Here is a 24327-nt window from a genome sequence, read left to right as displayed (position 1 = left end):
GCACATATAGTCCTCTAAACACACACACACACACACACACACACACACACACACACACACACGTATAGCGTAATAAATCTAAATTATAAAAAAATAAGAATTGTTTTTCTTTCACTCACCCGATATTTTTAAATTGAAAAGACGTACATGGTCGTAACTTTCAAATATATATAAAAAAATATAGTTATAGTTGGCTTCATCCGACCAAGTTTTAAAAGGGGTCCTCCATAAACGAGAATACACTCAATGGTATGGTGGGGAGAGGAGGTGCTCAGGTGGGGTGCGGACTCTTGTAACGACGTGGCAGGATGGAGGTTCAGAAAGTGTAGCGACACATCTATATATTTTCTTAATGTTGGAAACTGAATTTTATCTGTATTAAAAATACTTTTGTTTTTGTAATAAAATTGATCTGTATATCAAATGCATATCGATGTTCTAAAAAAAAAGCAAACAAAATAATTGCATCTTTGAGGAGGTAATTTTCGAGGTGGGGGCAGGATCTGACCACCTGTGACGAAAGGAAGGAGGCAGGGCGTGTTTACATGGGTTCTAACTGGAGGTAACGAGTGTCATGCGCGACCTTTTAGGAAGCGCAAATCTAGCTTTATTTTATTTTTTTTAAACTTTACCGGTATGTGTTTTATCTGGCAAATCAGACAGGAAGTAATTTTTCCTTAGAGACCAGGTCAATCTAGTGTGTAAACAAATGGCTGTCCATGAAAAGTAAATAAAAAGTAAAAAGGCTTAGAAGAGCACATTCACTTTCTGATTTAAGAGTAATAAGGTTTCAAATAAATATTTGTATTCATTATAAATAATAACGATTTTTTCTATTATCCTCTGTATGATAATGATTAATGGAGGAACCAGATCTAATCATTTTGGAACAATAAAATAAAGAACGTGTAAAGTGTAGTAAACTAGTGACAAGTAGATCTAGTGTAAACTGTAAATAATCCTCTTTTAGTCTTTAGAGTTTAGACTAGACCTAGAGACCCATTAGACAGATGAAGTAGAGTTCATATGTTTCTGTGACCTCAGCATATGAATGGAAGGTGTGGTCAGCACTTTGCCCAGCGATCTTTACTTTCATTAACATGAGTTAATAAGTAACTTAGTAGTTAGGTATCCATCAGAGCTGGGTGAACTCTTACTCAGGGACATTCTACTATAACTAACTTGTACTCAGATTTGAACCAGAGACATTTTTGGGCTAGCAGACCAGTGCTACTGCTAAGGATGTGCAGTCTCACAACTATTTCCCTATATGCAGAGGTAATTAGAACAGATGAACTCTACTTTATCTGCCCCATGTGTCATAGTCATAGGCATAAACAGGAAAAGATGATGAAGAATAACTATATTACATTATAAAATAGGCCTATATATAATTGTACATGAATAATATGATGTTTTTAAAAAAAAAAAATTTATAAAAAAAAATAATAATTTTTTTTTCTATTTCTTTAAATTTCATTAAACAAGTGATTGCATTCTCTATTATTATTATAATTATTTGTATCATAACAGTCTCATTCTTCACTCCACAGTCATATTGAATACCATTGCCTAATCTGTTATTTTTATTCATTTGATGACTATAAATTTAATTTCTTTTTAGATTGTTTTAACAGTCAAATTTTAGAATGAGTCAAATGTCAACACACACTTCTAATGTTGGGCAGGAACTGCCTATGTATATACAAAGACCTTCTTCATCTCAATCTCAAGATGTTCGACATATCTTGGCAAAATGTTTTAGAGACCTATATACTCGGGATACAATTAGACCAGAAACTGTAAAAAATCTACAGATTTCTAAAGGAGGTGATGACCCATACCATGAGAGATATGTAGAAAATTTACAAAAGGTATTTTACACTAACATTATATGTGTTATGGGTCAAATCAAGTGTTACTATCAACATTAACATCAGAATTATAATAACTTTTTTGGGACACACTAAGCCTAGAGATTGGCATGCATTGAAAATGTAAATTTAAGGTTAGTCAAATAAAATGATGATGTAATAATAAAATTAGTATTCCCCCCTTATTTTACCCAGTTAAGAACACATTTTGTAATTGTATGAATACAATATCTTCATGAAACTAATTTTGTGAAATAAAAAAATCATTTGCATCAAACCTTAGGCTCACACTGAGTGGCAGCGGCGCATGGATGAAGCAGCCATGTTGGAGCGACATATCATGCAGGCACAAGCTAGGGCTATGTCTGCTGATGAGCGTGAATTAAACAAGGCTACTGCATCCTGTGAAAACTATGCATCACTAGGGTTGCCACCAGGTGTGTCCTCGAGAAATTATTTAGCTTAAATTAGGCAACCCGCAAGAAAGTTTAAGTTGCAAATATTTGTTTTAGAATGAGTTTATATATTTTTATTAAATAGTTGTCATCAGATGCATTTTTCCTATTTATTTTTAGTGCGTGCTCACTTCCCATCATGCATAGACACTCAGCTGTTACAGTCACATGGCTTACTGACTCCCAGTGATTATATGACTTATGAGCAGGTTCCTGTCTCAGCTCCTCAAGGTATATCGGTATTAATAAGCCATTTATAATTTTTTCTTTTATAAATTTGAATTTACGAATAAAGCATTTTGATATCACAAGCTTCTAAAAAAGGAGAGACAAGAAGCAAGGCACTATATTAAAAAAATTATATCAGGTAGGACAGTAATGGATTTAATTTCATGGTGGATTAACTTGATCAAGAAAAAATTGTTTTTTAAAATGTTAGAAAAAAGTACTTCAGGCACAATTACAAAATGATTTCTACCAGTAAAAATAATGTTTAGAATATAAAATCAACTGGTGTGTACATTCTTACCATAGGTCCTAAAGTACCCGATTATGCACGTGAAACTCTGGCTTCTCGACAACACAGCCGCCCCAATACACAAATGGAGCTGGAGTCACCCATGGCATGGCTGGCAGGTGATAGCATGGAATGTAAAACAATTCTGTCTGAGAATGTACAAGACCAAGATAAAGAGCTGAAAGCTCTAGAGAATAAACAGGTCCTGATCAACTTTTATTATAGTGTTGGCTAGTAATTGTAGGATAATGTACTGCACATTATTTATATAATTTATATTGACCTTAAACATAAATATAATAACATAATGTTGTAAGCCTGTGTTAGTCAGTCATCTTTATCAAGTGCCCTGGCAACATCATCAAAAAATAGCTGATTTTAAATTTAGTAGCTTTTATGATTTTAAACAAGGCTCAAAGTTAAAAATATAACAGAAAGATGTAATTTTTCCAAAACATTTCCTACATAAAGTTATTAACTGCTACATACTTTATATGGGACAGCATGGCCTTGCAGTTAATCCAAAAGTCTCAAAATTGGTGGCTGGGCCTACTGCTGGCCACACTATCTTTTCATATGCCTAGGCCACTGAAACAGATGAACTCTACTACATCTGCCCGATGTATCTTAGGCGTGAATGAGAAAAGCTGATAATATACTTTATAATAATAAAGTTGTAGAGCAATTGTGTTGAAAATTTTAATGAGACTAAAAATTTTGCAGTTGATTTTTGTTAATACTTATGTCAATTTTAGGCAGAATTTCCAAAGAAATCAGGATGGAAAGAATTTTTGTCTGAAGAGCAAAGAGAAGCTGACAGAAAAGCTTTGGATATGTTGCATTCTAAAGTTAACTTTTTGAAAAACCCCCGCTTTATTCCACCTTCTGAGTTGTCAGATCCTAAGTCTCTTTTGCTGCCAAAAAAGAAAATAAGCAAGCAACTTGGGAAGAATGTGGAGCCAGAAATGTAGGTTATATTTTTAAACACAAGTTTATCACTATGTCAATATTTTTTCTGTTAGTATTTTAAAATACTGATGAAGTTATAAACAATTGAAGTTTTAGCTTAAATAAATCACATTTAATATCGAAAACAAAAGTTATTTTAGTGACATTTATGTGATTATCGTTTATACTGAATGTATTACAAAAGTTGTTTTTTTCCAGCAGTTCTGAAAAGCCAGTGTTTATTCCATATCCCCCAGTAGTTGAGTTCACCAATTACAAAGTGGGTGAGGTCTATGAGGTAAAGTGATTCTTCATTAGCAGTTCTAAAACATTTTTACCAATGTGAAATGTGTATTCTATAGCTCTAATAAGATTTAAAAATAAATAGTTAAAAATGACAGATATAGGTCAAGACACAATACTAAGTTTTATTGGCTGAATTTTCTGCTACCTTTGTATAATAATATGTACAATCTCATATGATTTACTTAAAACTGATTAACAATTATCTCTTTAGTCATATTTACTAATGCAATTTTAAAAATCAGTACAGTAAGGTAACATGTGTTAACTTCTAGTGGTTTTATATATTTTATAAAGTTTCTTCAATCGTGATTGTACAATTCATTGTTTTTATATACATGTAGGCCTGCTGAACACAGTTTGAATACATTTCAGATTACTCTTGAATTAAAGAATATGTCAGCAGTTATGAGACAGTTACGAGTTCTTCCCCCATCTAGCAATATTTTTTCTATTGGTCTAGGTATGTGGGCATACAATCGTATTGATATGACATGTAGCCACACAACTGCATGTCTATTTTCTACCTTAGTATACACAAGTATGCAATTATTGAACTTTCATTATTGCTACTTATACCAGTCTAAAATGACATAAATAAATATTTTAATCACTCACAATTAAATATCAGTCCAGAAATTAATGTTTGATTTTCAAAAGAGTGAATGCTATAAATTCTTATAATTTTAAACAAAAGGCTATTGTTTTCAATGCAGGTCAGTTTCCAGGTGAAACAGGTTTAGTGGCCCCCGGCATGAGCTGCAGGTACAACATCAGGTTTGCCCCAAATTCCCTGAAAAACTATGATGATTCTATAACAGTCCAGACACAAGCTAAAGAGCCGCTGATTATACCTTTACAGGCCAGGCGACCACCACCTGTGTTAACATGTGAGATCTTCAAAAAAACTTTTTGCTTAATCTCAATACTCCTGCAATACTTGTCTAGCATCAAGAGACAGGCTGAAGTGTGTAGTTCAATTAATATATGAACTAGTCTAGAGCTTTGTCCCTGTCCTTGATTTCACTCAGCTATAATGAGTACCTGACTGAAATCAGTGAAGATAAAAGTAGCTGGACATAGTGCTGACACCACAATCCCTTCTTATCACTAGGAAAAATTAACAGATATACTTTACTGCACCTTCACTACAGATAATGAAGTCTGGAATTTACTTAACTTTTAGTGTTTACAGTAGGGGTCGGCGTGGTCGAGTCGGTAAAGCTCATGGTTGCTAAACCGAAAAATCTCGAGTTCGAATGCTCGGGCAGATGAGGCTCATTAGCTGGGGACAGCCACTCTTCTAGGAGAGACAACTCCAAAATTAAACAACTGCTGCCTTGTAGTTTGTTCTTGGTTGGACAAAGGCTATGGAAGCAAATCCAAAAAGAAAATCAGGCTGAAATCGGAGTCAATGGCCTCAATGGCGCATAACCAGTTGACACGTAACTCTTATTTGTGTTTGAGGCGTGGTCGAGTCGGCAAAAAGCCCATGGTTGATAAATTCGAACAACGTCTCGAGTTCAAACCCACTGGCAGATAAATCTCGATCCCCTTCAACACTAATAATTAAGAAAGAAGAAAAAGAAAGTGTTTACAGTGTAGATTCTGATCTATTTTCTCTGTAATTCAGATAATTACAAGAAAACATGTCAGTCTTAAAACTTTTCATCTATACCATCCAAAACAATTCATTTAAATGTTCTTACTCTAACAGTGCCAAAGGAGGTTGATCTAGGATGTTGTTTGGTAGGGGATATACAAGTCTATCATTTGATGGTGAAAAATGAGGGAGGACATGGCCGCTTCTGCCTTATGGCCAGAAATAAATGGCCTTCAACCAGCATACGGGTACTCTTAGTTTCAATATCTGTGTTGCATCTCACTGAAGTTTATGTTTAACTTTTTTTAATTGTTTCAATATCTGTGTTGCGTCTCACTGGAGTTTATGTTTAACTTATTTTAATTGTTTCAATATCTGTGTTGCGTCTCACTGGAGTTTATGTTTAACTTATTTTAATTGTTTCAATATCTGTGTTGCGTCTCACTGTAGTTTATGTTTAACTTATTTTAATTGTTTCAATATCTGTGTTGCATCTCACTGGAGTTTATGTTTAACTTATTTTAATTGTTTCAATATCTATGTTGCATCTCACTGGAGTTTATGGTTAACTTATTTTAATTGTTTCAATATCTGCATTGCTTCTGAGTGGAGCGTATAGTTTCAATATCTGTATTTGTCTCAATGAAGTTTATGTTAAGTTTATTTTAATATTTTCACATAGCTCACATTAACATGTAACCATTCTCTTGTCAACATCTTACAGACCGCTCTTCCTAACACAAAACCAAACAAGCAAGTTCCCTTTGAAATTGTCCCACCGACCTTTGAACTGGGACCCAACCAGACCATTATGCTGGAGGCTATTTTCTCACCCCTAGCAGAAAAAGTGTACACTCAGGAAATGACCATAACTTGTGACAATTGCCAGGCATCACATTTTAAAATTAAAGGTAAAGATTAGAAGCAAAGACTTAGTTCTTTAAAATCTTTTAGAAGCAAATTTTATTTTCAAATCTAACCAAGTCTTGTATATTTTATTTTGTTGAAAGATTATCATTAAAATAATATAATAAATTTAAACATAACATGCTCATTTTTTAAGAAAAACTTTTAAATGGTCTAGTCCAGGGGTCGGCAACCTTTTGAAGCGGAAGAGCCAAAAGTTACAATTTTCAAAATTTCCCTGGTTTTAAAGAGCCACTAACATTTTTTTATTTCAAATATTTTATTTTTTTATTAAGATTATTAGTATTTGTTCAAGGAGCTGGAGAGCCGCATCTTGATATTAAAAGAGCCGCATGCGGCTCGCGAGCCGCAGGTTGCCGACCCCTGGTCTAGTCGGTAAAGCTCATAGTTGCTAAACTAAAAAGTCCCGAGTTGAGAACTCCTGCTGCCTTGTAGTTTGTTCTTTGATGGACAAAAGCTATGGAAGCAAATCCAAAAAGAAAACTTGTCTGAAATCAGAGTCAACTGCCTATATAACAGGTTGAAACATAATCCTTTATTGTGTTGGAGGAAAAAAAAGAAGCAATGTAAACATTTATTTGTTGAAAACAGAATTTTGATGTGTCCCATTATTTTCCAGGTGAAGGGCAAACAGCTAGAGTTGATGTAGTTGACATTGAAAGAGGAGCATCCCTTGCTCAACTTGGTGAGATGAGTGACATCTCAGCAGAATTGTTGCTGAGATTTGATGATTTGAATCCTTACACTTACACAGAGAGGAGCATCAGTATTCTCAACTATACGTTAGTCTTTGCTTCAATAATTAATTTAGTTGTAAATATTTAATTAAAATACAGAATAGAAAACAATACAATTTTTAAAATAATTTTAATGCTAATTACAGTTTATACATATTTTTAATTAGCAGAAATATATATATACAGTAATGTCAGTAAGCTTTTAGAATTTTTTTACTTCTGTTTTTAATTTGTATTGTATTGTCCTTTCAATGTTTGTATGCAAATCTAAATTAGTCCCCAGAATACTTTTAGTCCTCAATTAAGTCATGTATGAATGTTATATTTTTCAGGAATGTGGAGCTCCCATTCAAGTGGATGGTTTACAAGCCTATCATTGACTCCAGCATGCTGCTGTGTGAGTACCAGGAACCCACCTCCCAAGCTGAGAGAGTTCTAGAAACTAACGGTGTTTTTAGTGTCCATCCACCCAGTGGTGTTCTCAAGCCATCTGAAACTGCTGTGTTCAAGGTCACCTTTGCTCCACCCAAGGTAACACATCAGTTTAAAAAAAAAGTTAATTGTGTAAGAAAAAAATAAAAATCTCAATATTTTGATCTTTTTTGATAGATTTGAAGAAATATAACAATTTAAAAAGTTTTGATAAGTAAAGTAATTCATGTATGTTATGGTATTGATAAACAAAAAAAATATGAAGAAATGTGTTATGATATTCATACATAAAAGTGGGGAAAATAGTTGTATGGTATGATATTGATACTTGAAAGTGACAAATAAATGTGTCTATGATATTGATTCTTGAATGTGACAAATAGATGTGTTTATGATATTGATACTTGAAAGGGACAAATAAATGTTTCTATGATATTGATACTTGAATGTGAAGAATTGTTAATTTGCAGGAAGATGATTACCATAGTTGCATTCACATGGTGCTACCAAATATTCCAACGTTGAATGAAGACAAATACAAAATTCCAGAATATGCTGGAAATAGTTCAGAGGAAGATTTGCTACCAGCCACTGGTTAGTTAAATAAAATGTTCACTGTTTTTACTTCTGTTAGGGTAACTATAAGAATATGAAGTTTATTTATATATTTTTGTTTGATTTGTAGAAATAACACTCCACATTTTATACTTTTCAGTGCACAAGTTTAAGAATGTTACAGGCATTCAGATGGAAGTGAAAGGGAAATGCGTGCCTCTGTATGTTGTGTTGCATCCATATGCCTTGCTAATGCAGGCAAAAATTCTTGTTGGAACATCAGCCAAGAGACTTTTCACTGTAAGTTAAGTTTAGAGAGAGTGTAAAAAGTGAATTGAAAGAGAAAGTGTAAACAGTGAATTGAAAGAGAAAGTGTAAACAGTGAATTGAAAGAGAAAGTGTAAACAGTGAATTGAGAGAGAAAGTGTAAACAGTGAACAGTGAATTGAAAGAGAAAGTGTAAACAGTGAACAGTTAATTGAAAGAGAAAGTGTAAACAGTGAATTGAAAGAGAAAGTGTAAACAGTGAACAGTGAATTGATAGAGAAAGTGTAAACAGTGAATTGAAAGAGAAAGTGTAAACAGTGAACAGTGAATTGAAAGAGAAAGTGTAAACAGTGAATTGAAAAAGAAAGTGTAAACAGTGAATTGAAAGAGAAAGTGTAAACAGTGAATTGAAAGAGAAAGTGTAAATAGTGAATTGAAAGAGAAAGTGTAAACAGTGAATTGAGAGAGAAAGTTAAACAGTTAATTGAGAGAGAAAGTGTAAATAGTGAAAATAGAGAGATTTTGTATACAGTGAATTGAGAGAGAAAATTTATTTTATGCACAACCTTTGTGTTTCAATGGTCAGAAAACTATCTCACTTTAATCTACATTTTTATGTGCTGAAATATTTTTAAAAACAATTTTCAGATGGCAAATCATAGCTACTCAACCATCAGTTTCAAATGGGAAAGTTACACAGATAGCTACCTACTAGAAGTTGAACCTCGCTATGGCGAGTTAGGTAAGTTACACAGATCTTCTAGAAGTTGAGCCTCAATGTGAAGTTTTTATTTCCTTGTGTAATATAAGAAAAACAATCTCGCTGTTTAAATTTCCTAATGATGCTATAAACATTGTTCATGAAATGTGGTCAGATCCTGGAATGGCAATAGATCTAGAACTCAGCATCACTGGAGTTGAACCCTGCTACATCAACCACACGCTACTGTGCCACGTCATGAACTTACCTGAGCCACTTCACCTCAACATTCAAGCAGAATTTATAGTGAGTTTTAACGTACATTTATTTAAAATACTGCATATTTAGTCCTAGACATCTACTGCACATTTCATCTTAACCCTAGTCAACTACTGCACATTTAGTCCAAGCCCTAGTCAGCTACCTCACATTTTGCCCTACTGTTAGCTTTTCTCCTTGTGTCTGTGATGAGTGTAGCAAAAACTGATGTTACATTCTGGTTGTTAGTTGTTTTAACTCTGCTTCAATTGTAGGTTATTTTGCTTATTATATTATCTAGGATACTGTTGCTCTCATTAAAAAATTGAATGTTGTTGCTGATAAAAACAAAGTCTGTATTATAACAGTAACATTTCTTAAAGATAAAAATGTCACTTGTCTCTTGTAGGGCCCTGAAGTGTCCATTCTGCAGCCAATTATCAATTTTGGTCTTGTAAGAATAGGCCAGCATCAGACAAGGGAGATGACCCTGCGCAATAACTCTGAGCTGAAAGTGTCAGTTGCAATTTCAGAATCTCAGGAAGAAAATTCTCAAAACAGCCTTTCTCAGGTTAGATTCTATAACATTTTATTCAATGATTAATTATTTGTTTTTATACAAATCAACATATTAAAAAATACCTTTTTTAAACATAGGAAACAAGAGATCTGACATTTTCAGTGACAGAATGTGAACTTCGACCATTAGAGTGCAAAGACATATTAGTTACCTATACACCAAAACACTTTGAAAAACTGAAAAGGGTCTGTGAGGTTCAATGCAATGGTGTTGTTTCCAGGTATAGTTTTTTTAGTGATTGATAAAACTATATTGCATCAGTTCTGCGCTAAAATTAATTTGAGCTTGCTTCTCTTCTAGTTATAAAAATGTGTGCAAAATAAAAACTGATTTTTATTAAAGCAGACCAAAATTTGTGTTTTTAAAAATATTTTTTAGCAAACTGTATTTGTTTCTATTTTTGTTTCAGTTCCATTGCTATTGTAGGAGAGGCACAGAATCCTGTGGTCTGTTTACTTGAAAGCCACAAAGTCCTGACTGATGTCTTTTTGAATGCACCAGTTTCATTTACTGCGACTCTACATAACCAAACACTACTACCTACAGTTTTTAAATGGGGAAAGGTGAGGTTATGTGAAATGTACCATTTTAAAACCAGCATTGGCTGTTTGTATATGTTACCTTTTGGTAAAAAAAATCTGGATAACTATAGGGAAGAATAAAAACAAGTTAGTATTTGTTTTAAAAAAACCAGGTGGAATTCTGGTTAAATTTTTTTTAACCAATGTGAAAATAAATTCACACAAGACAATTGAACTATTTCTAAGTAAAATGCTGGTTAACTTCATATGAAAAAAAAGTTTTCTCTTGACTTTGACTTAGTCCTCTTTGCTCCTTATGGATCATAGGGCCTCAACAATATCCTTCCATTTTGCCCAATCACTGGCTATTAATGTTGTAATATCTCAAGACATCCCTGTTGTATTCAGCTAAAATTTAAATTTATACCTTCAGGTTGAAGGGTTAGAGAAAGAGTTCTGTAAGATTGAAATAGAGGAGAGTGAAGGGAAGCTACTCAGCTGGGAGCAGAAACATATTTCTTTTATTTTTACACCACTAAAAGCAGTAAGTTTCTCATTTAAAAGCAGCATGTTGATTAAAAAAAAAACTGTTTCTAATTAAAAGTGTTATGTTATGTTCAATGTTCATAAAAATCTGTTGATGTTCAGCACAATTTTTTAAATAATATCATTAAATTGTGGCTTACCTGAATAGTCACATGTTAATAAAATAATTTCAGATATCATTTAGTGATGTCGGTGTGTCATGTTCTATTGAGGGGCAGCAAGAAGAACTGTATCTAAATATAAGCTGTGCTGTCAAGACATTAGAGCTAGCCTTTAAGATATCGAAAGACAAAACAGTCTTAAGGTTTTAAACATTTTTCTTCAACTTGATATTTTCCCAGAATTTTGTTCACATAAAATTTTTTTAATATGACAGCAAAATAATTCAGGTATTAAATAAATAAAAGTTAACCAGTTTACAGAATAACTTATTAACCAGTTTAAAAAAGATCTCAACAGCTTCTAACATTTATATTCTAAACACAGTGATGAGTTGTGCCTGGATTTTGGAACTAATAGCCTAGGTCAGATAGTGAGAAGATACCTCCACGTGTATAACAAGACCTCAATACGAGCTTCATTCAAGATACATGCTGAGTATTTTGTTGCAACATCCCCCTCTCCGCCTGAACTTAAAGACATTTCTACCTCTCACAGGTAAGAGCCGCTTCATTAACCCTAATCTACTGATCTGTAAACTCACTGTTGGCCTACCAACTGAAGAATGTCACTGCTAGTGTAGGCCTACATAGCCGTTATATATAAAAATTGTTGAACTGGGAAACATCATGGTCAATAAATAAAGTATTTGTATCACATATAATAAAACCTGTTGAATGACCAAGTTTAAGTGCATCACTCATACTTGTGTTGTTAAGTAGATTTTAACAAGTGAAAAGTTATTTAACAATGTCAAGCAATAAACGACCTTAAAAACTCCACAGCATAAGAAGAAACCTAATTAGTCGAACACCCAACATCACAGAGCCAGTTCACGGGAAAGCCTCAACAAAATTGAATGCAGGTAAAAAATAATTTCTTGTTAGAAAGAGTTAATTTTTTTTTCTTCAAAAAATCAATTTAAATAATTGTTAATGACAGTCCATTTTTATGCTTTTGTATACTAATTAAACATTGAAATTTAATAATTCCTTCTGCATGCAATATATTGAGTGATTTTGTGTTTTACTCTTTTAAGAATGGAACAAATTCATTCTGAAAGAAAACAGAGGAGCAGTGTTTCAACCCTGCCCAGTCAGTGGTGAGCTGCTACCCTATGGGGAGCAAGTCATTGAAGTGGTTGCCTGTAGCAACATGTGGGGGACCTACCAGGATCAGCTTACATTTCAAGTACAGTCACTACATCACTTTCCAATTTTAAAATCTCTAAGAATGATTGTCTTGCCAGTTTCTTGTGCCTTGAATCATACCCTAGTCTTTGTTTGGTTCATCATGTCTTTTTGCATGATATTATATCCCTTTTAGTGACTATATTTGATATACTGTGCAGTAGTGTGCAGTGCTCAGTACAAAACTAACTCTAAAACTTGATAACAGGCTGATGACCTTGAACCAGTTAGGATTCCCGTCAGTTTAACCAGCTGTGGATGTCCTCTAAGTTTTCAGTTAACAGCTGGCCAGCCTGACTTGAAGCCCATTGTCAGGTAATATACAGGTGTTTTGTTGGGTTATATACAGGTGTTTGATTTTATATACAGGTGTTTGTCTGGTAATATACAGGTGTTTGACAGGTAATATACAGGTGTTTGTCTGCTAATATACAGGTGTTTGACTGGTAATATACAGGTGTTTGACAGGTAATATACAGGTTATAAAAATTATATAAAGGTGTATGTTGGGTTATATAAATGTGTTTGTTGGGTTATAAAAAGGTATTTGTCAGTTTAAAGAAAGGCATTACATATATGCCATTTGAATCAGATAACTAATATAAAACACACCTTTGGTGTAGATTTATCTGATTATTTGCACATGTATGGTAGAAGATCTGCCTGTAATTAATCATTATTCAATAAACAGGTTTGGAAGTCATACTGCTGGGTCAAAGGTTATAACCAGACATCTGAAAATCAACAACTCAAGTCCTAATGGTAAGAAACCTGTAAACCTTAATATTTGATTAAAATTTTTTTTTTACTTTTAACAAACAAGATCTGCATGCAGATTTTTTACCTATTTTCTCATATGGTTACACATTTTAGACTTAATTAGTTAAACTACATGTAGCATGTAGGTAATACAATAAAAGCAGAAAAAATACAGTTGAAAGAAATAGACAAACAAAACATTGTTTTACTTAATTTGATTTCATATATTGCTGGTAGAACTTTAGTAATCAGGTATGATTATCAGATTATGTTGTGAATAATGTTATGATGTTATGTTGTGGTACACCTTTCAGGTGATGTTGTGGGGTATATATTTTTAGTTTATGTTATTCTCTATGTTATTATGTTATGATGATGTATATGTTATCATTATTTTTTCTGTCAGACATCCGTGTGGACTGGCAAGTTTTCGAAATGTCGGACAGTTCGGAGAAAGTCATTGATTTTATTTTAGTTTTTGGTGAAAGTTTTCCTCTTCTTGATGAACAAGGAAATGAAATTGAATGGTCAGGTCAGTTGTATAAATTCTCATGGAAGTTTACTTAAATTCTTTTTAATGAGGACTCTTGATTAATTAAAAAATCTGAAAAATAAATTAATAAAATTGTTGTGTATAAAATGTGCACAGTGCCTGCTGCTAAAGAAACCTCGGCAGAAAATTGTGAGGCAGGTGAAGAGGATTTTGACGAGAAACTTTTCACATGTTGTGTCAGGACTCATGAAGGAAATATTGCAACCCGACCATTCAATATCACACCAAAACAGTTGGTAAGATTTTTTTGGGTTTTAAACCTGTGTTATAATGGAATGGTCTTATGGTAGAGCATACAAATGCTAATCCAAAAATCTTGAGTTTGAATCCGGGTTTAAGTCCATTTAACATCTCAGAGCCACCTAGCTCTAATGGTCAACTGACTCATGGTAGGGAAAGTAAAGGTGGGTTGGCATAGTGCTGACCACATTATCCTTATATAGCAGAAACGTGAGAACTCTACTTCACTTGCCCCATCAGGTTTTTATGTATCCTAATTAGGTTGAACTCATTTCTAACTTTGTATTAAATTGTATAACTATAAAAAAGCCTATGCACACTGGGAAGTTTTCTATATTAAAACAATATATTTATGAATATGAATTATTGCATCAAAATGTATTAACTCAATAAGATAAAAAGAATCAGACACTGATAAAAGATTGGAAACATACTAAATTGTGGATTAATGCACATAAATCTGAGCATAGTGTAAACTGTGTAGTTCTGACAGTACAAAATCTGACATTTAACCTGCAGGTCATCCCAGGTCATGGCTCCAACTCGGTGGACTTGACTTTTACAGCTTTATCCACGGATGAAGTTTTTGAAGAGACGGACTTGGCTGGATTTGCCTTTGGATATCTCAGTTTAGACAAAGAGGTCAGGATTTAGTAGTGGATACACATTTAGCTATTAATATGATTGTTTGTTGCATCTGAAAGAAAGGTAATAATACTTTTTTAAAGCTGTAAGTTCAGTTGAACTCTGATACACCTTACATATACAAAGTGAAAGAAATATCAGATACCTTGTACCAGCGAATCAATGCTTCTGTGTTTTTTTTAGCCTATTGGTATTTAATTATAATGTTATAGTTAAATGTTTGAGAAAGTGGCAGCACTAAATGTCTTTTATTCAATGTATTTTAAACTGGATGTTTAGGAAAGTGGTAGTAATTAATGATTTTTAATTCATTGTATTTTTAAACTGGATGTTCAGGAACATTGCAATACTAAAGTGAGAAGAAAGCAGGGCTATGAGGCAGATCAGCTGAGAATTGATTTCACTGCAAATCTCAAACCAGCTCTGTAAGTATTTAAAAAATATTTGTGTAGCTATATTCATGTCCATATGAGAAACAAACATGGCTGATGGCATTGTAAGATCAAAGTGTTTAAGCAAAACTTACACTTAGGTGGCAGGTTGTATGGTAGAGCATTTTCAAGTTTCAAGTTTGGAACGCACTGCTGACATGTGACTATTTGAGGTTCCTGAGTCCACTGATCTATAATAGGCACCTGACTTACATCAGGGAAAGTAAAGGCACCTGTGCATAGTGCTGACCACACCACCTCTTTGCCATGATGCTTACTCAGCATTTTTAAAATGATTTCAAATAAACCACATGTGGCGCACCAAACTTTAAAAAAAACAAATTTCTTGACTTAATTTTTACTAAATGTAATATTTTCTTCAGTTTAAAATGACTTATGATATTGTTTTTATACAGACTGACTATAGAGGAGACAGATGATGAGGGAATGATTTTCAGAGGGGCAATGAGTGACATCATGAAGAATGGCCAGGTTTTGTAGTTTTATACAATAAAAGCCAAATATTTGTTCATAATAATTTATTTCTCAAAATATGAATCTTGTCTCAGAATTTCAAACTTGACTGAGATATTTTTTTACTGCTGTCTCCAGCTTCAGAAAGAATCCCTGCAAGTGTCTTCAGTGATGTTCACAAACAACACCCTGACCCCACTGACCTTCAAGATCAAGGTATCAGATCCCTTTGTGCTGACCAACCTTGAGACCACCAAAAGAGGGGATGAGAACAAGATGGCCACTGAAACTCTGCCATGTTCATTGAATCCACAGCAAAACCTGCTGGTAAATTCTTAACACACAATTTTTTTTATAAATATCAGGCTTAGACAAACCAGGCACGATTACTGAATCCACAACAAAACCTGCTGGTAAATTCTTTACACACAATTTTTTTATAAATAGCTAGCTCAGACAAACCAGGCATGTTCATTGAATCCCCAGCAAAACCTGCTGGTAAATTCTTTACACACAATTTTTTTATAAATAGCTGGTTCAGACAAACCTAGCATGATTATTGAATCCACAACAAAACCTGCTGGTAAATTCTTTACACACAATTTTTTTGTTCAGACAGACATGTTTATTGAATCAACAGAAAAATCTACTGGTAAAAACTTTACACACAATTTTTAATAAGCTGGAACATGATAGATAGATCTAGTCAAGGAAATATATTAATTTTGACAAATATGTTTCCAGTTTATTTACACAATTTTTGTGTGACCCACAAGTTAAAAATAGTTGCTGCAATGGTTGAGTGGAAGAGCACACAACTATTATCCAGAAGAACTAGAGAACTCATGGATCCTTGAGTCTACTCAGCTCTAATGGGTACCTGGTTTAAAGGGGAAACCAAAAGTGACTGCTTAGTGCTCTTCTTATGGTAAAGTAAAATAACACAGATAAACTCTACTTTACCTGAAAAATGGACTCTGCCTGAATGGCACTTTCTTTATTTAAACATTCAAATACCTGGCTAATGAATAATGCTGCCATGAATTATAATGTCTCCCCCCAGGTAAAAGTTGCACTGAAGGTGTCCCAAGCAGTGCTTTATTCTAAAGATTTCCTGACCCTCAAAGACCAGAAACTTGAGATCTACAAGCAGATGGTTGTCAGGTTCAGCAATGGCATGAAACAGGTACTTGTAGGACTAACGTCTTTAGACACAAGTGTCATCTATGTTGCTTCCCTAGAACCAGAATTTTTTAACTCCATTTATAGAGATTTATAGACCAGTATCTTTCACCAAGGCATTATGGGAAAAAATTTTCTGTCCAAATTTCTAACCATTATTACACAACAATTCTATTTCCCCAATTGTTTCATATAGAAATGTTAAGGAAAACAAACTATTATGATTTGTTGTAAACATTTTTGAAAAATGGAGTTAATCTAGTTCTGAGGAGGTGATGCATAAACTATGATAAACTCTCCACATCTGAAATAATGTTTTTGTTATACGTTTCATGTTTCCCACCACTGCAAGCTAATCCCATTGGCTAACTGGGGTTGTTGACACCCACCATTACTAGCCTATCTTGCTAACCCGAGGTCGTTGACTTCTGTTTATTCCCCAGAAAATTCCTCTGCTGGGAATTCTCTCAGTGCCTCAGTTTGAGCTGTCCACCAACATCCTAGACTTTGGCATCTGTCTGGTGGGTCAGACCAGGAAGATGGAGTTTACAATAGAGAACACGTCAGCCTCTCACAGCTACTGGACCATCACACCAGGTCGGTTGTGGACGTGTTGTAGCGCGTGTCAGTTATGTATACAATCATGTTTTAAGGTGGTGTACACAAACATATTAGGCTGTGTACACAAATAATTTTAGGTGTGTACATAAACAATTCTAGACTTACATAAACAATTTTAAAAAGTGTACATAAACATTTTCAGCTGTGTACATAAACAATTCTAGGCTGTGTACACAAACAATTTTAAGTGTGTACATAAACATATTTAGGCTATGTACACTATCATGTTTTAAGCTGTGTACTCAAACATGCTTTGGGTTGTGTACACAAAACGTGTTTTAAATTCCAGAACAACAGATTGATGATGCCTATGATGGTAGTGAAGCTTTTCTGATTGAACCCAATCAAGGAACGCTGGAGGCTTACATCACACACGTCAGCAATAGCAAGACTGTCATTAGTGCCTACTTCAATGCCAGGTAAATGGTGTCATTAGTGCCTACATCAATGCCAGGTAAATGATGTCATTGGTGCCTACTTCAATGCCAGGTAAATGATGTCATTAGTGCCTACTTCAATGCCAGGTAAATGATGTCATTAGTGCCTACTTCAATGCCAGGTAATAGATGTCATTAGTGCTTACTTCAGTGCCAGGTAAATGATGTCATTAGTGCCTACTTCAATGCCAGGTAAATGGTGTCATTAGTGCCTACTTCAATATCAGGTAAATGATGTCATTAGTGCCTACTTCAATGCCAGGTAAATGATGTCATTAGTGCCTACTTCAATGCCAGGTAAATGGTGTCATTAGTGCCTACTTCAATATCAGGTAAATGATGTCATTAGTGCCTACTTCAATGCCAGGTAATAGATGTCATTAGTGCTTACTTCAGTGCCAGGTAAATGATGTCATTAGTGCCTACTTCAATGCCAGGTAAATGGTGTCATTAGTGCCTACTTCAATATCAGGTAAATGATGTCATTAGTGCCTACTTCAATGCCAGGTAAATGATGTCATTAGTGCCTACTTCAATGCCAGGTAAATGGTGTCATTAGTGCCTACTTCAATATCAGGTAAATGATGTCATTAGTGCCTACTTCAATGCCAGGTAATAGATGTCATTAGTGCTTACTTCAGTGCCAGGTAAATGATGTCATTAGTGCCTACTTCAATGCCAGGTAAATGATGTCATTAGTGCCTACTTCAATGCCAGGTAAATGATGTCATTAGTGCCTACTTCAATGCCAGGTAAATGATGTCATTAGTGCCTACTTCAATGCCAGGTAAATGATGTCATTGGTGCCTACTTCAATGCCAGGTAAATGGTGTCATTAGTGCCTACTTCAATGCCAGGTAAATGATGTCATTAGTGCCTACTTCAATGCCAGGTAAATGATGTCATTAGTGCCTACTTCAATGCCAGGTAAATGATGTCATTAGTGCCTACTTCAATGCCAGGTAAATGATGTCATTAGTGCCTACTTCAATGCCAGGTAAATGATGTCATTAGTGCCTACTTCAATGCCAGGTAAATGGTGTCATTAGTGCTTAATTCAATGCCAGGTAAATAATGTCATTAGTGCCTACTTCAATGCCAGGTAAATGATGTCATTAGTGGCTACTTCAATGCCAGGTAAATGGTGTCATTAGTGCCTACTTCAATGCCAGGTAAATGATGTCATTAGTGCCTACTTCAATGCCAGGTAAATGATGTCATTAGTGCCTACTTCAATGCCAGGCAAATGATGTCATTAGTGCCTACTTCAATGCCAGGTAAATGGTGTCATTAGTGCCTACTTCAATGCCAGGTAAATGATGTCATTAGTGCCTACTTCAATGCCAGGTAAATGGTGTCATTAGTGCCTACTTCAATGCCAGGTAAATGATGTCATTAGTGCCTACTTCAATGCCAGGTAAATGATGTCATTAGTGCCTACTTCAATGCCAGGTAAATAGTGTCATTAGTGCCTACTTCAATGCCAGGTAAATGGTGTCATTAGTGCCTACTTCAATGCCAGGTAAATGATGTCATTAGTGCCTACTTCAATGCCAGGTAAGTGATGTCATTAGTGCCTACTTCAATGCCAGGTAAATAGTGTCATTAGTGCCTACTTCAATGCCAGGTAATAGATGTCATTAGTGCCTACTTCAATGCCAGGTAAATGATGTCATTAGTGCCTACTTCAATGCCAGGTAAATGATGTCATTAGTGCCTACTTCAATGCCAGGTAAATGATGTCATTAGTGCCTACTTCAATGCCAGGTAAATGATGTCATTAGTGCCTACTTCAATGCCAGGTAAATGGTGTCATTAGTGCTTAATTCAATGCCAGGTAAATGATGTCATTAGTGCCTACTTCAATGCCAGGTAAATGATGTCATTAGTGCCTACTTCAATGCCAGGTAAATGATGTCATTAGTGCCTACTTCAATGCCAGGTAAATGATGTCATTAGTGCCTACTTCAATGCCAGGTAAATGATGTCATTAGTGCCTACTTCAATGCCAGGTAAATGATGTCATTAGTGCCTACTTCAATGCCAGGTAAATGATGTCATTAGTGCCTACTTCAATGCCAGGTAAATGGTGTCATTAGTGCTTAATTCAATGCCAGGTAAATAATGTCATTAGTGCCTACTTCAATGCCAGGTAAATGATGTCATTAGTGCCTACTTCAATGCCAGGTAAATGGTGTCATTAGTGCCTACTTCAATGCCAGGTAAATGATGTCATTAGTGCCTACTTCAATGCCAGGTAAATGATGTCATTAGTGCCTACTTCAATGCCAGGTAATAGATGTCATTAGTGCCTACTTCAATGCCAGGTAAATGATGTCATTAGTGCCTACTTCAATGCCAGGTAAATGATGTCATTAGTGCCTACTTCAATGCCAGGTAATAGATGTCATTAGTGCCTACTTCAATGCCAGGTAAATGATGTCATTAGTGCCTACTTCAATGCCAGGTAATAGATGTCATTAGTGCCTACTTCAATGCCAGGTAAATGATGTCATTAGTGCCTACTTCAATGCCAGGTAAATGATGTCATTAGTGCCTACTTCAATGCCAGGTAAATGGTGTCATTAGTGCCTACTTCAATGCCAGGTAAATGATGTCATTAGTGCCTACTTCAATGCCAGGTAAATGATGTCATTAGTGCCTACTTCAATGCCAGGTAAATGATGTCATTAGTGGCTACTTCAATGCCAGGTAAATGATGTCATTAGTGCCTACTTCAATGCCAGGTAAATGGTGTCATTAGTGCCTACTTCAATGCCAGGTAAATGATGTCATTAGTGCCTACTTCAATGCCAGGTAAATGATGTCATTAGTGCCTACTTCAATGCCAGGTAAATGGTGTCATTAGTGCCTACTTCAATGCCAGGTAAATGATGTGATTAGTGCCTACTTCAATGCCAGGTAAAAGATGTCATTAGTGCCTACTTCAATGCCAGGTAATAGATGTCATTAGTGCCTACTTCAATGCCAGGTAATAGATGTCATTAGTGCCTACTTCAATGCCAGGTAAATGATGTCATTAGTGCCTACTTCAATGCCAGGTAAATGATGTCATTAGTGCCTACTTCAATGCCAGGTAAATGATGTCATTAGTGCCTACTTCAATGCCAGGTAAATGATGTCATTAGTGCCTACTTCAATGCCAGGTAAATGGTGTCATTAGTGCCTACTTCAATGCCAGGTAAATAATGTCATTAGTGCCTACTTCAATGCCAGGTAAATGGTGTCATTAGTGCCTACTTCAATGCCAGGTAAATGATGTCATTAGTGCCTACTTCAATGCCAGGTAATAGATGTCATTAGTGCCTACTTCAATGCCAGGTAAATGATGTCATTAGTGCCTACTTCAATGCCAGGTAAATGGTGTCATTAGTGCCTACTTCAATGCCAGGTAAATGTTATTAGTGCCTACTTCAATGCCAGGTAAATGTTATTAGTGCCTACTTCAATGCCAGGTAAATGACGTCATTAGTGCCTACTTCAATGCCAGGTAAATGACGTCATTAGTGCCTACTTCAATGCCAGGTAAATGACGTCATTAGTGCCTACTTCAATGCCAGGTAATAGATGTCATTAGTGCCTACTTCAATGCCAGGTAAATGATGTCATTAGTGCCTACTTCAATGCCAGGTAAATGATGTCATTAGTGCCTACTTCAATGCCAGGTAAATGATGTCATTAGTTCCACTTGAATGCCAGGTAAATGTCATTAGTGCCTACTTCAATGCCAGGTAAATGATGTCATTAGTGCCTACTTCAATGCCAGGTAAATGATGTCATTAGTTCCACTTGAATGCCAGGTAAATGTCATTAGTGCCTACTTCAATGCCAGGTAAATGATGTCATTAGTGCCTACTTCAGTGCCAGGGCAGTTAAGGTTTCGATGCTAATATCTATTCTACTAACAAGTAAGGATATTTTTACTTTAATACGTGTAAAATTTCTAAAGCTTTTGTGATCATAAAGCAACATTTGTGTATATTGTATAGAGATAGATTTAAATATTTCTGATTACAAATAATCTGATAAAGCTTCTGTCTTGTTCTTTGTGCTTTAGACACTGTGAACCTTATGACTGCACATACGTAGTTCAAGGCAATTTGGGAGAAAGTGTCAGGCGCATCCATCTAACTGGACTTGGCTCATACGATGGAAAATACGAGGCCATTTTGAATATTTAGTGCTGTCCTACTGGAGTGCCACAACCGTTGTGATATTGTAAATCTTCATGTCTTATCTGCGCTATTTCATGATGCAGCTTACAGATGACATTTTCATATTTTTTTACAAGGTCTAATTACATTATTATGTATCTGAGATGATAATTTTGTTTGCTAGCTATGTTATAGTCAGGATTTCATTTGTTTTACAACTGTTTCATGCGTCTTTATGTTGTGATGTTTTTAACATAAGTAGAAGACATCACAGCCAGCTCATATGTGATACTGTATAAAAATATAAAACATAAACCAGTATTTTAAACTTTCATGGCATATTTTTAAAAAAAATTCTACAATATTTTTTTATACAATATCTACTCATTGCTCATAAAATGTTTATCTTATAGGGTTTTATTTATTTCATTTGTGTTGCTACTGTTTTCATATATTAAATACATTTATTAAATTATTTCTAATGGTGAAGTTTATCATTGTACCATCGATTAATTAGTTTATTCTGTTTAAACTAAAAGAAAAATTACGGAAAGGAATAAGGTCCATTAATGATGTCACTACCTAAGTGACGTCACAGTTGAGCGCTCCTTCTAACGAATCTAACGTCGTCAATTCATCATTTAGTGCCATTATTGCAGGTGTAAAAATAAAGGGACATAATAAAAAATATAAATGACAGCGACGCTAGCTATTTTTAATATTATTAGTGGTCATCTGTAAATTACGTCACGCCCCCCCCCCCCCCCCGTCACCAAATTAGGAACCCCTTCCTCCCCCCCCCCCCCCAGGAGTGTGACATCAATTACAGACGAGCACTAAAAAGTTTATTGAAATACATTGTAATGACCGAATTATTCGTAACTAAGCCGGAACGTTGCGGGACTACATCTATGAAACATGCATGTTTGAGCGTAATCTAGAGTCGAGCAGTTTGAAACAGCGGTTACTCCAATCACCGAGCTCAAGAAACCAGAAAGCCGTCTGTGTTTTTCCCACGTACTGTAGACGTAATGCTACCAGTGTGTAGAGATAAGGCCGTGAGGTATTTAACTGAAAGACTCAGTTCTGCGTCACACACGCGCCTGAAACAACCAAAATGTTGAGGATACCAACAGCAGTCATCGTCGCCATTGTCACCTGCTCTGTACTGACTCACGGCAAGTAGACCTAGTTTCATTGTTTATTTACTTATTTAGTCACTTGGTGGGGGGGGGGGAATTTAAAATTTGAAAACATTAAATAAATTCTTACAGAAACAAAATATATGTTTATATTTAATTAATATCACCGTATCTCATCAAATTAATTAAAATGCTATTAAAATAAATAAAATTTAAACTTTTAAAATGTAAAATTTAAAAAAATCAGAATTTTATATTAAGAAAAATTACACATTACTTATTTACATAACGCTTACATAATACTTCTGTGTGTAAATCTCAGTAGCTATGCATGACCACTACAACGTAAGGGACATAACATCTAGATAAGGGGCACCATTCAGACAAACATTGTCAGAGGGAAGTAACGTGTTACTTGAGAACAGTGGTTCTTCAGACATTTTGCCGGGAGGGGCACTTGAAACCAGAGGCGTAGCGAGGGGGGGGGGGGGGCGGGGGATGCGGACCGCACCGGGTGGCACCATCTAGGGGGGTGACACCAAGGCAACAAATAGCACAATATATAGAGAAAAACTTGAGGGGGGGGGGTGCAAATCAAAAGTTTGAGGGGGGGGGGGGTGCCTCTTGGGGGTGACACCATTAAATGCCGCACCGGGTGGCACCCGACCTCGCTACGCCGCTGCTTGAAACTCGAGTGGGGGTGGGATAGGGGCGGACACTGGTTAAATATCTATTTTCTATATAAATTCTAATTAGATTTTTAAAATTCGTCCGGGGTGTTGGCGTCAACCACACACACACAAGCATTGTTTCTTCCAGACTTACAAGTAGTAAAAACGTTAACTAGTAGTAAATCTGGCAGTCATGCAGACTAAAAATAATAAGCAACAATTCTTGACTATTTATCGTTTTTTAGCTGCTTTTGTTTTTATTCTTGAACCGATGAATGGTATCAAAAGAATGATCAGTGACCCGTATTTCTTATATTTGTAGAGAGAATATTATCTTCATTACTACAGGTCTGAGTCGCTAATTTAAGGCTTTTTATTTAAGATGTTTTACAGTACGGGGAGAAGTTAAATACATTCAACCAGCC

The 24327-nt window shown here is 35.2% G+C and overlaps 1 protein-coding gene across 1 annotated transcript; it reads left to right on the top strand.

The window, feature by feature from the left end:
• The first annotated feature begins 663 nt into the window (after nt 1-663).
• Nucleotides 664-22687, top strand: LOC131936107 (deleted in lung and esophageal cancer protein 1). Its single transcript, XM_059292982.1, has 37 exons — nt 664-787; nt 1625-1874; nt 2158-2311; nt 2450-2560; nt 2864-3048; nt 3602-3813; nt 4014-4092; nt 4473-4560; nt 4814-4987; nt 5815-5948; nt 6425-6611; nt 7247-7409; nt 7697-7895; nt 8267-8390; nt 8512-8651; nt 9267-9360; nt 9494-9624; nt 9986-10147; nt 10234-10376; nt 10566-10719; nt 11111-11221; nt 11397-11527; nt 11710-11880; nt 12168-12247; nt 12422-12573; nt 12781-12887; nt 13264-13334; nt 13738-13863; nt 13981-14120; nt 14644-14766; nt 15106-15194; nt 15617-15692; nt 15813-16001; nt 16738-16860; nt 17300-17453; nt 17767-17896; nt 21993-22687. The coding sequence occupies exons 2-37, from the start codon at nt 1650-1652 to the stop codon at nt 22114-22116; spliced, it is 4956 nt and encodes a 1651-aa protein (XP_059148965.1). The 5' UTR covers nt 664-787; nt 1625-1649; the 3' UTR covers nt 22117-22687.
• Nucleotides 22688-24327: the final 1640 nt, after the last annotated feature.

Source organism: Physella acuta, unplaced genomic scaffold (assembly GCF_028476545.2).
Source record: "Physella acuta isolate Inbredline_101_S28 unplaced genomic scaffold, ASM2847654v3 ptg000168l, whole genome shotgun sequence".
Classification (NCBI taxonomy): Eukaryota; Metazoa; Mollusca; class Gastropoda; family Physidae; genus Physella; species Physella acuta.
Note: the sequence above shows the minus strand (reverse complement) of the source record. Positions and strands in the feature narration are given on the sequence as shown.

Excerpts from the sequence above, each read along its gene's own strand:
- LOC131936107 (XM_059292982.1), top strand. The coding sequence starts at position 1,650 with ATGAGTCAAATGTCAACACACACTTCTAATGTTGGGCAGGAACTGCCT. Across the intron at positions 2,312-2,449 it reads ATCACTAGGGTTGCCACCAG|TGCGTGCTCACTTCCCATCA; the intron begins GTGTGTCCTCGA and ends ATTTATTTTTAG. Across the intron at positions 11,222-11,396 it reads TTTTTACACCACTAAAAGCA|ATATCATTTAGTGATGTCGG; the intron begins GTAAGTTTCTCA and ends AAATAATTTCAG.